The sequence below is a fragment of the Desmodus rotundus genome, chromosome 2 (genome assembly GCF_022682495.2).
Source record: "Desmodus rotundus isolate HL8 chromosome 2, HLdesRot8A.1, whole genome shotgun sequence".
Classification (NCBI taxonomy): Eukaryota; Metazoa; Chordata; class Mammalia; order Chiroptera; family Phyllostomidae; genus Desmodus; species Desmodus rotundus.
In genome coordinates this window covers 97056687-97069231 of record NC_071388.1, presented here as the reverse complement: position 1 = coordinate 97069231, position 12545 = coordinate 97056687, and the positions used below count along the sequence as shown (strand labels likewise).

Here is a 12545-nt window from a genome sequence, read left to right as displayed (position 1 = left end):
CCCAGGTGCTGGCCACCCTGCTCTTGCCGCCCTTGCTGTTGCTTTCCCATTAGAACTTAGAACTAATAAACTTTGCTTACATGCTAGTAGGCTTGCTGATATGTAATTCTTTACTGTGTCAGTAAGAAGAACTGAGTTTCTCCTATGACAATGCTAAGGGACAGAAAAAGCAGCTTCAAGAGTATGCATGAAGGCCATTGGAGAAAAATAAAATCATTTCATGTTTGCTTCCTATCAGACCATTTGCCAAACCAGTTACGAAATAGGTCACGCCTTCTATTCCACTTGTTAAATACTCTGCCCTTTTCTATATTGTAGAATTTCAGCATCTCAGGTCTGCTGTTTGGTCAGTGCTAATAGAAATGGGCAAATGCTCCACCTCGTAAATGCAGGCTTTCCTAACTCCTGGTAAGAGAAACCTCAGAAAGGGGCTCCCGGTTAAGATGGCGGCATAGGTAAACGCAGTATTCGCATCTTGCAGTACCACAACCACATCACAATTACAACTAAACTACAGTACAACCATCATTCAGAACTGCCTGAAAGGAGAAGCCATATCATTCTGAGAGGAAGGGTGGAAATGCAGAATGGGCTTGTCCCACACCCACGTGTGGTGAATAAAAATTGGGGGGGGATATCTCCACTGCAGAGGTCCCTGGGGGTGAGAGGGGTCCAAGCCCCACACCAGGCTTCCCAGGGTTTCAGTGCCAGGAGGAGAAGTTCCCACAACTTTGGGCTGTAAAACCCAGCAGGGATTGTGGCTGAGTGAGACAGTGGGCTTAAGGAGTCCCAGGTGTTCCTCTTCAAGGGCCTGCTCATGGACTTACTTGGACTCACTCCTTCTGAGCTCCAGCTCTAGGGTAGCAGCTTGAAAGGCACCAGGGACATATGGGGAAGAACTGAATTGTCTGACATCAGGGCAAGGGCCGGAGGGGTAGCTTTCTCCCAGACAGAAGTACGGGCAAAGGCTATTGTTCTGTCAATATAAGAAATATCCAACCTGTAAGAATTTTTATGAGTTTATTTGATCTAAACTGATAACAATCACTGGGAAACAAAACCTCAATGGATTGAGAAAATGCTCTGAAAAATGGCAGGTTTGCATCTTATTTTATACATTACAATCAAAAGAGAAAACATAAGTGGATTACATGAAATCCATTGGTGATAGATTAGGGAGATGGGAAAAAGCAAAGTGGGGAAATCTCTGGAATTGGATAAAAAGTAAAATGATGGACACATACCTTTTACATAGGTAAGTACAGGATCATTAACAGTCAACAATTAATGTGATACCAATAACAGTGAGAGGATCTGTGGTCTCCCCCTGGTGTGGTGGTGAGAAAATGGAGACAACTGTACTTGAACAACAATAAAAAAAAAAAAAAAGGAAACTTAGCATTCCAGAGGTATGTTATCATAGATGCAAAAACACAATAGAGAGGCTCAATTAAAGTACAGATTGACTTTTGTTAGGGGAGATTCTATCCTAGGACATGACTAACTGTCATGACCTGCTTTTAGTTAGAAAGTTTTTCATTTCAGACCATCCCATGTGGTTACTTTAGGTCCCTGAGTTTGTGAGGCAGCAACGCAGGCCTCCCCTGAGCTTGTCAGGTTTAGCATGTGGCCCCTTTTTGTCCACAGTTCCTTTGCTGAGCCCCTTCTCCACAGAGGTAGTGGGCAGGCGCCATGTCTGAGTCTCTCACACTGTTTCCCCAACCTTGGTGAGTCCCTGAGGCCCCACGCCACTCAATATGCTGTTCCAGTGGCTTTTTCATGCAATAGCTTGTCTTGGTTCATGCCTCAAACTTTCCTAAAATCTCTCAAACAAGCAGCATGTGTCCTCAGCATGCCCTGTACCTCTTGTTAAGTGGCCCCAGGCTTAGCACTAGCGGTAGCTGGCCTTGGTTCACAGCTTGGCCTCTCCTGGGCACCTCCAAGCCCAGCACAAGTAGTGGCTGTCAGCAGATAGCTTTGTAGCTCATGCTGGGAGGTCCCAGGCAAAACACAAGCAGTGGCTGCCCTTGGCCTGCACCTCCTGGGAGGACATAGAGCCAGCACCCCCAGTGGACACTTTCAGACCATGTCAAAGCACCACGACCCAACCACCTCAACAAGTCACACAATCAAGAAAACGGTTTCTCTTCTACAGCTACAAATAAACACACAGTATTCTGCATTATAAAGTCAGTTTTTATCAAGTGGGAAATTGAAAATAGACCCAAGATTCTCTATCTTAATTGTCTGCTCAGGAATCTTTTGTAACAATGTATATACTGTTTTCTATGATTCTAAAACTGTCCTCAAAATATTTATACAAAAGAGTCTTTTAAGACACCTGAATTTTGAAAGATTATTATTACTATGTCCTGTGAATTGTAACCCATCATCCCTAAAAGTCTGTAATTCTGATTGGTTTGTCCTGCTGAAGCATCTGCTGTCCTACTTGTAATACTTAAAACACATCTTTTTTCCTGAAATGTATAAATACGTGTGAGAGTTTTTTGAGCCAGAAAAAGAGCTTCAGGATTTCCCTCTCCCTTTATGTGTAAAAGAATGAGAAATCCCAAGCCTTTGCTGGAATCCTGCTTCAAATACAGAGTTGAGAGCCTTGTCCCATTTATGTCAGCACACAGGCATGATTAAAGCACCAATCTCTCAGTCTCTCTCAGCGTATCTTGGCGAGGTCACTCCTAACAATCATGAAGCAGAAGGCACAGGAAACAGAGGTAGAAATGCATGTAGAACACATTCACATCAACAAATCCTGAACTTCCAGACTAAACATTTGTTGAATGTCTCTCAGGGGCCAGGCTGAGAGGCCACAAAGAGAATAAGACACAATTCCTCATAAGGAGCCCTGAAGTTGCCCTAGAAGACAATCGCCACACAATAGGACCAGTGTGGTGAAGGTAGGGACAGAAGGCTGTGCATGCGGCGAAGAGAAAGCTACCACATGCCTGAATAATCAGAGCAGGTTTCACCTAGTAGGGTCTACCTGAGCTGAGGCATGAAGGCTGAGTATTAACTTACCAAGTAAAAAAGGAGAGGGAAGAGCACCAAGAAATTCGGAGAGGGAATGATGTAGTCACTGAACATGTTTAGAAGTTCAGCATGACTGATTTGTTATGTGTAAAGGTACTCTGCAGGGTAATGAAGAAGGCAAGACTGGAGATAGAAGGCTAATTAACAACACTCATTTAAAATATACTGATTACATATTTCTGTGTGCTAAGTTCTTTCTAGAGAGCAAAGACAAGTAAATAGGCAACAACAAACTAATAACATGTTAAGCGCCATGCCCAGGAAAGTTCAAACAACTGCTAGAAGCAGAATCTCCCCATATTTAATAGCCTGGATTTCAGAAATCCAAGTGAAAAATACTTGGTGCAAGAAGGTAAAAGAGGTGATAGGTTTAAAGGATATTTAGAAGATAGAACCATCTAGCAAATTCTGTTGGGACCCTACATATAATGCCTGCTGTTCCCATGCACCTTACAGCTTGCTACTGCAAGCATCTCTGATCTTTAACTGAGACATTCATGTTTGGCTTGCACAAGAGGCAGGCTAAGAAGCAACAGAAACTTAGCAGTGAGGATGACCAATGTCAGATGGAAGTCGGTGGATAAAAAAGCAAACCCAGGTTTGCTGGTACCTCAGGTGGGACCACTGTGAGGAATGTCTTACAAAGAGAAGCTAACGAACTGAGTTTCACTTGCTGACAGTGGTAACCTGCTCATACAGTCTCCCCTCCCTTCCCTGTCTCACTTCCCCATGGTCCTACCAGTGCTCCCTGGAATCACCTTTCAGATAAACGACTTGTACTCAAATCTTTGTCTCAGAGTCCACTTTTGGGGGAACCTAACCTGAAACAACAGAAAAAACTTAGTGAAAGATTAGCTGATGAAAATAAAGACTCAAGGAGGAGACTATGAGATTTCTAGCTTGGGAGATGCCAACCTCATCAACTGATATAAAGACTCTTCAGGAAAGGAAGACGGATAGATTTTGGAAGAACAGAAGGAGCCTGAGAAGATTGAGTTTCAGGTGCCCAAGGGACTTATCTCAAAATTTCCTGAGTACAAAGTTAAAACAGTATGGAATTTCCTCAGAAAACTAAAAATGGAACTGTCTTTTGACCCAGCAATTCCACTGCTGGGATTATACCCTAAGAATCCTGAAACACCAATCCAAAAGAACCTATGCACCCCAATGTTCACAGCAGCACAATTTACAATTTACAAATGCCAAGTGCTGTAAACAGCCTAAGTGCCCATCAGTAAATGAATGGACCAAAACACTATGGTACATTTACATAATGGAATACTACACAGCAGAAAGAAAGAAGGAGCTCCTACCCTTTGTGACAGCACAGACGGAACTGGAGAGCATTATGCTAAGTGAAGTAAGCCAGGCAGTGAGAGAAAAATACCATATGATCTCACTGTTAAGTGGAACCTAATTAACAAAACAAACAAGCAAGAAAATATAACCAGGCACATGGAAATAAAAAACAAACTGACAGTAACCAGAGGGGCAGATGGAGGAAAATAACAGGGGAAAGAAGGGAAAGGGCTGTCAAGGAACATGTATAAACAATGCATGGACAAAGCCAAAGGGAGGTAGGATCAAGGGTGGGAGGTGGGGGTGAGTGGGGTGGGGGTAAGTGGTGGTGGGAAAATGGTGACAACTATATTCAAACAATAAAAAAGAATGATAAAAAGTAAAATAAAAAAATTATCTTTTGTTTGCAGAAAATAAGCAACACGTTTTGCTAAGTAGAGTTTATGAAAGTCATTAGTTCATAAAGAAAAAATTTATGAATAAACTGAAAAAAACAAAGACTCTTGACTTTGGAAAAAGTGAAAAGAAACTGAACAGCAAAGGAACTATACAGAAAAGAAACCACCAGAAATGAACATCATATTTCCCTAAAGGGCAATTACAGTATCTTCCTTTGACCCAAGAGAATGTAAAGCCCTAGCTATTTCTTCCAGACGTTTTCTGTATTCTAGTTTCTCATAGTTGGAGGGACTCACTCCTTTAAAACCATACATAACTCCCCACCAGCAGCCAGCAATGGCAGCCGTGGAATCACTGTCTCCACCATGGAAAAAGGCTCGATGGGCAAGTTCCTTCCAGGAGTCTCCTGCAGCCAGGACGGCATCGTAGGCAATCATGGGCGCATCATGTCCACTGCTGCCGCCCCAGCCAGAGTAGCTCACTGAGGTGTAAAACTGATCCCTCTCCTTCACATCATAGGGCTTGGGGAAGGTAGGGGCTGATTTGCCATCCAAAATTCCTCTGAGTTTTAGGTACTTTTCCCATTGGTCTTGGAAATAGGACCTGTAGGAAGAAAAAAATTAAAAAAACTACAGTCATTTGAAAAAATAGAGTTGATAATGGTAAAGAAAGGTACGAGATAGATGTGTGAATAGGGAAAATTCCAAGATAACTTCAAATTCTTGCATTAACTCAAAAATGATGTAAAAATCAAAATGAGCTCTATCTAAGTAACAGCAATTCAATACGCTTTTGCTAATGATAGATATAAACAAGGCACTGATACCTGTTGCTAAATTAAAAAGACATATCACAAGTTAAAGGTGAGAAGTAAAGGTCTGTTTTTCCTGAGTTGAGAATGACATTAAGTATCACCTTTCAAGGGAGAAACTTTATTTATTTAGTCTATTATTATACATTTTTCTTTTTTTTAAACAACTGATTTTAATGATGCTTCTTTGTCACCTTATTTATTCTCAGAGAGAGGGGACAGGAGGGAGAAAGAGAGGGAGGGAAGCCCTGATGTGAGAGAGAAACACTGAGCCATTAGTGGCCTCCCACACGCCCCGAACGGAGACTGGCCCACAACCCAGGCCCTGAGGGGGAATCGAACAGGCAACATTTCGGTTCTCAGTTCGGCACTCAATCCACTGAGCTACACCAGCCAGGACTATATTTTATTTTCTTAATAAACACTGTATATATTTAAGGGGTACAACACAATGATTTGATATATATACACATGGGGAAATAACCACACAAACTAATTAACATATCATCACCTTATAGAGGTTGGTTTGTTTTTTTTCAAAAGAGAACTTTGGAATATCATGACCATGTGTGATTTCAGCAGAAAGCCTCTGGACCTTTTTATTCCAAGAAAGGCAATGTGCAGTAAACTCAGAAAAAGGGGAAGATGTGGTTTTTCCACCTACTAATTAGCTAGTAGAAAAACTATTTCTCGGGCCAGGGTTTCAAAATATTGTGTGTCAAGACAACACTGAAAAACAAGTTCCAGGAGATTATCAGGAAAGCTCATCTCAGTGTAGGTCAGCTGCACGAGGGCAGCACCACCGCGGTTGCACTACTCACTGAGGTCTTCACTTGGCTGCCTGGTGGCAACCACTGCTGGAATTGAACTTGAAATCCTTAGCAGGTGGGCAGGGAGGGGCTGGATGCCATGGACAACAAAGCTGGATGGTGAGAACCACGACGGCTGCTATGATCTAGGAGTTCTAGGCATGCTCAGGAAAGCATGTGAGCACACAGACTCAACCATTTCCTGGCCAGAGCATGCACCTACAAACTTACCAGTGTTGAAGATTCTGTTCCACAAAGTAGCCTGATTGGACAATGTACTTCTTAGCTTCTGGTAGCACCTCCATCAGTCCTTTTCCCCATTGCTGGGGAGGCTTGCCATTCATAGCGTAGGCTGTAAAAAGAGCAGACACAAGGGCTCCCAGGTAGCCGGTGGGGTGGTGGTGGGTCATTCGGCCACTCTCAATGCTCACCTGGATCAGTGTGTCCAGCTGGCTGAGGTGAGGGAATCTAAGACCAATGCACATGGCTCGCATGGCAGCTCCGCAGCCTCCCTCATGATTGTTAAAGGGAATCCTCCAGCCATTGGCTTGGTCTGGCTTCAGCTGCATGGCATTCTGCACGGAGGCACCGCCTGGGGAAGAACCGAGTAGGGCATAGGGTCAGTGTGACGGAAGAAGAGGCTGCAGCAGCAGGGAAGAACCAAGCTCTGTTTCCAACTTTCTTTGATGGAAAGGGAAAGCCAAAAAAATATGACAAATGCCGTCAAACTCCCAACTCCAAGCCAATACTCTGCCTTACTTTATGTATAACTCTTACCATGATAAGAGTTATTACTGAGACATCACAATGAATGAATAAGCTAAGGCTCAGAGCTTAAGAACCTCCTCAAAATCATGTAATCAGCTTATTAGTGGCCCCATCAAAACCATCTTGCTCCAAGCCCAAGCCATTAAATAACCCAATGAGAACCTGATAACTGGAGTTCCCAAATGTCAGAAAGAGAACACAGTTCTAGAGTGAAGAGCGCTAGACTCAAAGATGCAGCAGTGGGTTCAGACCCACAGCTTGCCTTTGGATGCCCTTGGTACTGCCCCCCCCCCCCCCCCCCCGCCATGTAAGAATGGTATAATCAGGCTTTTCCCATCACCCCATCCTACTAGGAACTGTGAATGCACACCTGCACCAAGCAGTGGCAGTAACATACTGTGGGGTGTGGTATTATTGTTCCCTATGGTCAGTCTATTCACAACAAGGCCATGGAAGGCATAAGTGAACAAAGGAAACTTTCCACTTGTCGAACTGATGACATATCAGATGTGAAGAAAGAATGAACAGACCGACTTCTAAGGCCAATCCCTTGGGGTCACCAGAGACCCTGGGTGTCTTGGGGGGTGGATTTTCATCAGGAGGTGCTTTTCATCAGCTCATAAGCTGAATTGTGTCCCCTAAAATTCCTATGTTGAAGTCCTAATGCCTATTATCTCAGAATGTGACTGTATTTAGAGATTGGGCCTTTAAAGAGGTGATGAAGTTAAAATGAGAATGTTGGAGTGGGTCCTAAAGCAGTCTGATGAGCATCCTTAAAAGAAGAAACTTGAACACACAAGGAGACACCAGGGATGTGCACTGTGAGAGGACACAGATGTAAGGAGGTCATCTGCAAGCCAAAGAGAAAGGCTTCAGGAGAAACCAAACCTGTTGACACCTTGATCTCAGACTTCTAGCCCCCCAGACAGTGAGAAAATAAATGTTCATTAAGCCACCAGTCTGCAGCATTTTGTTCTGGCAGTTCAAGCTGCCAGAGGAGGAGAGGCAGGTGAGACGGGCTAGGCAAGAGGTGATTCAAATCACCTGATCCTCCAAAGTGGACAAGAACCACTGTGAGCACACCTGGGAAGAGAAAAGAAGTCTGTACGAGACACTTACCATTCTTCTTGAAAATGAAAAAAAAAATGTTTTCTTTATAGTAGTTCACTACAGAAAACTTAGAAAATACAAATAAGCAAAAAGAAATAAGAAACTATGAATACTCCCTTTACCCAGATATAAATATGAACATCTTTGTGTATATTCTTCCAGACTTGTCCCAACAGATATACATACATCCTTTAATTAACAGTGAATTCACAAGATGCATCCTATTTTGTAACACACTTATCTTTTACTCAATATGTAATATCTTTCTACATCAGTAAATATTTATCTATACAATTTTAAGTGGCTATAAATTATCACCATAACTGAATAAATTATGGGACATTTAGGTTGTTCCTATTTTTATCACAACTATAAAAACTACTGTCCCCTTGATATGTAAATCTCAATCACTATTTTTTTATCCTCACCCAAGGACATTTTTTCATTGCTTTTTAGAGAAAGTGGGGGAGGGATAAAAGAGAGAAACATCAATGGGAGAGAGAAATATCAATTGGTTACCTTCCATACACACTCATGCCACACATGCCCAGAACAGGAACTGTGTGCGCTTGGACCAGGGACTGAACCCAGAACCTAGGTATGTGCACTGACTCGGAATCGAACCTACAACCCTTCGGTTATGGGATGATGCTCCAACCAACTGAGGTATCAATGAACCCTGTTTTATTCTCCACTTGTGCAGAACCTCCACTGGCTGCCCTCACCTGGTGCCCGGCCATCCATATCTTCCATGCAGTCTTGGTAATGCTTAGCAAGAAGGGAATACAGTCGATCCAACTCTGAGACTTTTCCAGCTTCCACGAGAGCTTCTGCCGTGGCCAGGTGCATCACCGTGTCATCACTGACGCTCCACCCCTCCACATCTATGGCATCCAAGCCACCAAGCTGGGCCAGCTGCTGGTGAATCTTCTCCCCATTGCGGAGGAACTCCCACTTCCCGTTGAAGTACCCCAAGGCATCTCCAGTTGCACTCAGCACCATGGCAGCCACATACCTCTCGATTAGTCCCCCACACATGATGGGGCTGTCTCTGGGGGGAAATTAAGACACAGAGGATGAGGAGAAAGAAAAATCAGTAAAAAAATAGCTTTATCTATATTTTATTGAGCACTCACTACTCATGAGCACTGTATTAAGTGCACCTCATTTAATCCTCACAACTGCTCTATAAGGAATGTATTATTAGGCCCATTTCACGAATGAGTGAAATGAGGGTTACAGAGATAATTCAGTTTCAGAAATGCTAAGTGACCTGTCTTAGGTCACAGAGCTGAGCGTCCATCTGACTTCAAAGCCCACAATTGTAACTACCACTTCATCTTTGCCTCTCTGCAAGCCCATTACATTCTGCAAGTCCAACCAAGCTTATCATTTTCTTTTTAGTTAGGATTTGGCCTTGGAAGTGCATCCCTCCTTCACTTAAATAGTACTTTCCATTAAAAGGAGCAGTTCACAAGGTATCCGCACACTCTCTGTCTCATTACTAGGCAGAGATTACAGTGCGTAGTTCACAGATAAGAAAATTGGGACTCAGAGAGGGTAATTCACACAACCAGCAAGCGGAGGCACTGGGACCAGAATCTTCTGCTTTCAAGTCACTCACCTCAGCACAAACCTACTCGCTGGGGCAACCTCTTTGTGCCTCAGCCTCCACATCTCTAAGATGGTGATAAAAATACCCTTGTAGTAATGATCTCCTGGGTTTGTCATGAGTAGCAATAAAAGCACTACTTTTATTACTCATACACAACCTGGGGAAAGACTTTTCTATTTATGAGCCACAATACCTTGTCCTAACAACCTTCCTTTCAACAGCAATATTTAAATTTTGTTTTTCTTCTAAAGGACTAACTTCTAGAGTCCTAGGATCTCAGCTAATATAACCTCCATGAATCTAATTCTAGTAAAGTGAAGGCTTTCCTGCAGGTGCGTTGCCGGTTCTCCACTGTACCCTATTGTCTGTAGCACTCAAGTTCAAAGCCCTCCTGTCTGCCCCTACTGGACCCATCCCCTCCACTTGCATAGGCCAGCTAAACACCTTTAACCACCAGTAGACTAGCACATTGTCCCCTCAGGTCAGGCTCTTTCCACACCCAAGATGCCAATCCTCCCTCCCACTTGCCTGAACTCTAATGACTCAGCGTTCAGAGTTCAAGTCCTGGGGCTTCCAGCATTACTTCCCCAGCTGCACTGCTCTTGGTCTGGGAATGCAGGCTGGCAAGCACCTGGAGAAGAGTAACTGAAGATTGAGCATGCCAATACTGATCATGCTGAACTTCTTAGCTCACAAAGGATATTTGTAAAAGATCATTTACGTGCTTTACTACTTAGAGATGATGTCTAGGAACTGGCGTTCTGGGCTACTACACCTGACTCTGCCAAGAATCAGTTGTGTGATTGTGCACAAGCCACCCACCCAGGACCTCGATTTTCTGAAGTTTTAATTGGAGAATGGGGGAGAAAGGGTCCTTACCGTCCTGTAAGAGCTTCAGAGGACCAACTTTTAGTCCCTCTGTACCCTCTCTTCCAATGTCCTCAGTTTCCTTTCCGTAATTCCTTCTGGCTCCACCGAGTATTTGTTTTGTGAGTTGCAGGCAGGGAACGATAACCACCTCTTTCCGTTGGAAAATCCTTTTAACTTTCATACAAAATGCTCTAGCGTCTCACTTTCAAAACGGTGTTAAACCTTAAACTCCTCTGAACGTTTACATCTTCGTCCCGAACTATAAATTCAAAACTAGGGTTGGTCAGTTGCTTCCCCGCAGACTTCTGCTTCTCCAGTGAGGGGCGTGGGGGACGCGCCCGGCGGAGGAGGGATGTGGGTGGAGGGCACCCGGCCACCGCAGGGGAGGAGGGGGCGCAGCGGATGCTATGCTGGGGTGCACCTGGTCCCTGGGGAGGTGGGGAGAACGCGCACCCGGGACCAGGGCGAGGAAGGGTGAGGGAGGGGAAGGAGAGCTGGCGGGGCCGGGTCACTGCCGAGAAAGGAGAGCGCGGGGGAGGGCCGGCTGGGGCAAGGGGAGAGGACAGCCGGGGGAGTACCTGGTGGCGGGGGGAGTGGAGCGCGTGGGACACGGGCAGGCCGGGCGCTGGGGGTTGAGGGTGCCGGAAGAGGCCTGGTCACACCGGCAGCTGCGGGTTCAAGGCGGACTCGGCAGGAACCCAGCTCTTCGCGACAGGGGCGGAGCTGCGTCGAGGCCTGGGGACCGCGCCCAGTTTCAACAGACCTTGAAGGAGTGTCCTGTGCCTGACGCTTGGCCAACTTCGAATGTAGCGGGACTGGGGGTTTCAAAAGAGGCTTTCTGGCCCTGCAGCGGCCCTCTGTGCCCGAGCTGGGGCAACGGGGCCTGCATCATCGCCGTTTGCGCCCAGGAGGGCGCCGAGAAGCAACTCTGGGTACCCGGCTGTCTCTGTCACTGACTCACGTGGGCTCCAAGCGCATGCCTCGGATTTTCTCCACACCTAGATATGTGGCCAAATACGCGGCCTTTTTCACGTTTCTGGGCCCATTACCTATAAAAGAGGACAATAATAGTACTTCTTAGTGTGGTTGTTAAGATTTAATTTTAACTCTTGTCATTTATTTGGCAGCAGAATATTATTTTTTCATCCTGCTAGTAAATAAAAGCAAAGAAAAACTAAGCGTACTTTTGTCTGAATAAATTAATACTGTCATTTTAAAAAAGAATAGAATCAACATATATGTGTTTATCAAAAGGTTCTGGCTACAATAAAGAACAAAAAGCATTTATATGAGCAAAAGGAGAGAGACAGGGACTAAGGAGCCACCCAAACTGTTCTCCATAGTGATCAAAGAAAGGCAGGTTTTATCAAGGCAAAAACCACAGAATGTAATTTTTCATGCAAATGAAGGATTTCTGGCTAGGCTAACCGACCGGGGTTGATTATTTCCAACATGCAAATGAGGTGGGCCAAAACTCCATAAAGGTTAAGTCCATATAGGTCCATGTAACAGTTGTTCCAGGATGTTTATTGCTCAGCCTTGAGATGAGCTTTGAGCAACTCAGCAATTTTTATTCCATTGTATTTTTTCCATTATCATTAATATTCTACATACCTATCCAAAAATTTGATTTGATATGCCTATTCTTTCTGGCTGTAATAACCCAGACTTGGTCTGAGAGTTTGTTTATTTTTTAACTGAGATACAATTTAAATGCAGTGAAATGCACTCACTCTAGGTGTTGTTCAGTGAGTTTTGATAATGTCTCTTGGAGGTCACCTGGGCAACAAAAGGGGAAAGCAGTTATCCATTAGCT

General features: G+C 44.3%; 1 protein-coding gene across 5 annotated transcripts; it reads right to left on the bottom strand.

Moving 5' to 3' along the window:
• Nucleotides 1-1003: 1003 nt before the first annotated feature.
• Nucleotides 1004-11615, bottom strand: ADPRH (ADP-ribosylarginine hydrolase). Of its 5 annotated transcripts, XM_045186064.3 has the most exons (6): nt 11308-11615; nt 10739-10988; nt 10388-10490; nt 8970-9295; nt 6598-6958; nt 1004-5349 (listed from the first exon to the last, which is right to left on the bottom strand). In XM_045186064.3, exons 4-6 carry the CDS (start codon nt 9280-9282, stop codon nt 4935-4937), a joined length of 1089 nt encoding a protein of 362 aa, XP_045041999.1. In that variant the 5' UTR covers nt 9283-9295; nt 10388-10490; nt 10739-10988; nt 11308-11615; the 3' UTR covers nt 1004-4934. The 5 variants fall into 5 exon arrangements, with proteins under 5 accessions (XP_045041999.1, XP_053774384.1, XP_024433884.1 ...); XM_053918409.2 differs by lacking the exon at nt 10388-10490 and having other exon boundaries at nt 10739-11002; nt 11308-11614; XM_024578116.4 differs by lacking the exon at nt 10388-10490 and having other exon boundaries at nt 11308-11614.
• Between the last annotated feature and the right edge of the window lie 930 nt (nt 11616-12545).

Excerpts from the sequence above, each read along its gene's own strand:
- ADPRH (XM_045186064.3), bottom strand. The coding sequence starts at position 9,282 with ATGTGTGGGGGACTAATCGAGAGGTATGTGGCTGCCATGGTGCTGAGT. Across the intron at positions 6,959-8,969 it reads TATGGATGGCCGGGCACCAG|GCGGTGCCTCCGTGCAGAAT; the intron begins GTGAGGGCAGCC and ends GTTCTTCCCCAG. Across the intron at positions 5,350-6,597 it reads GAACAGAATCTTCAACACTG|GTCCTATTTCCAAGACCAAT; the intron begins GTAAGTTTGTAG and ends TTCTTCCTACAG.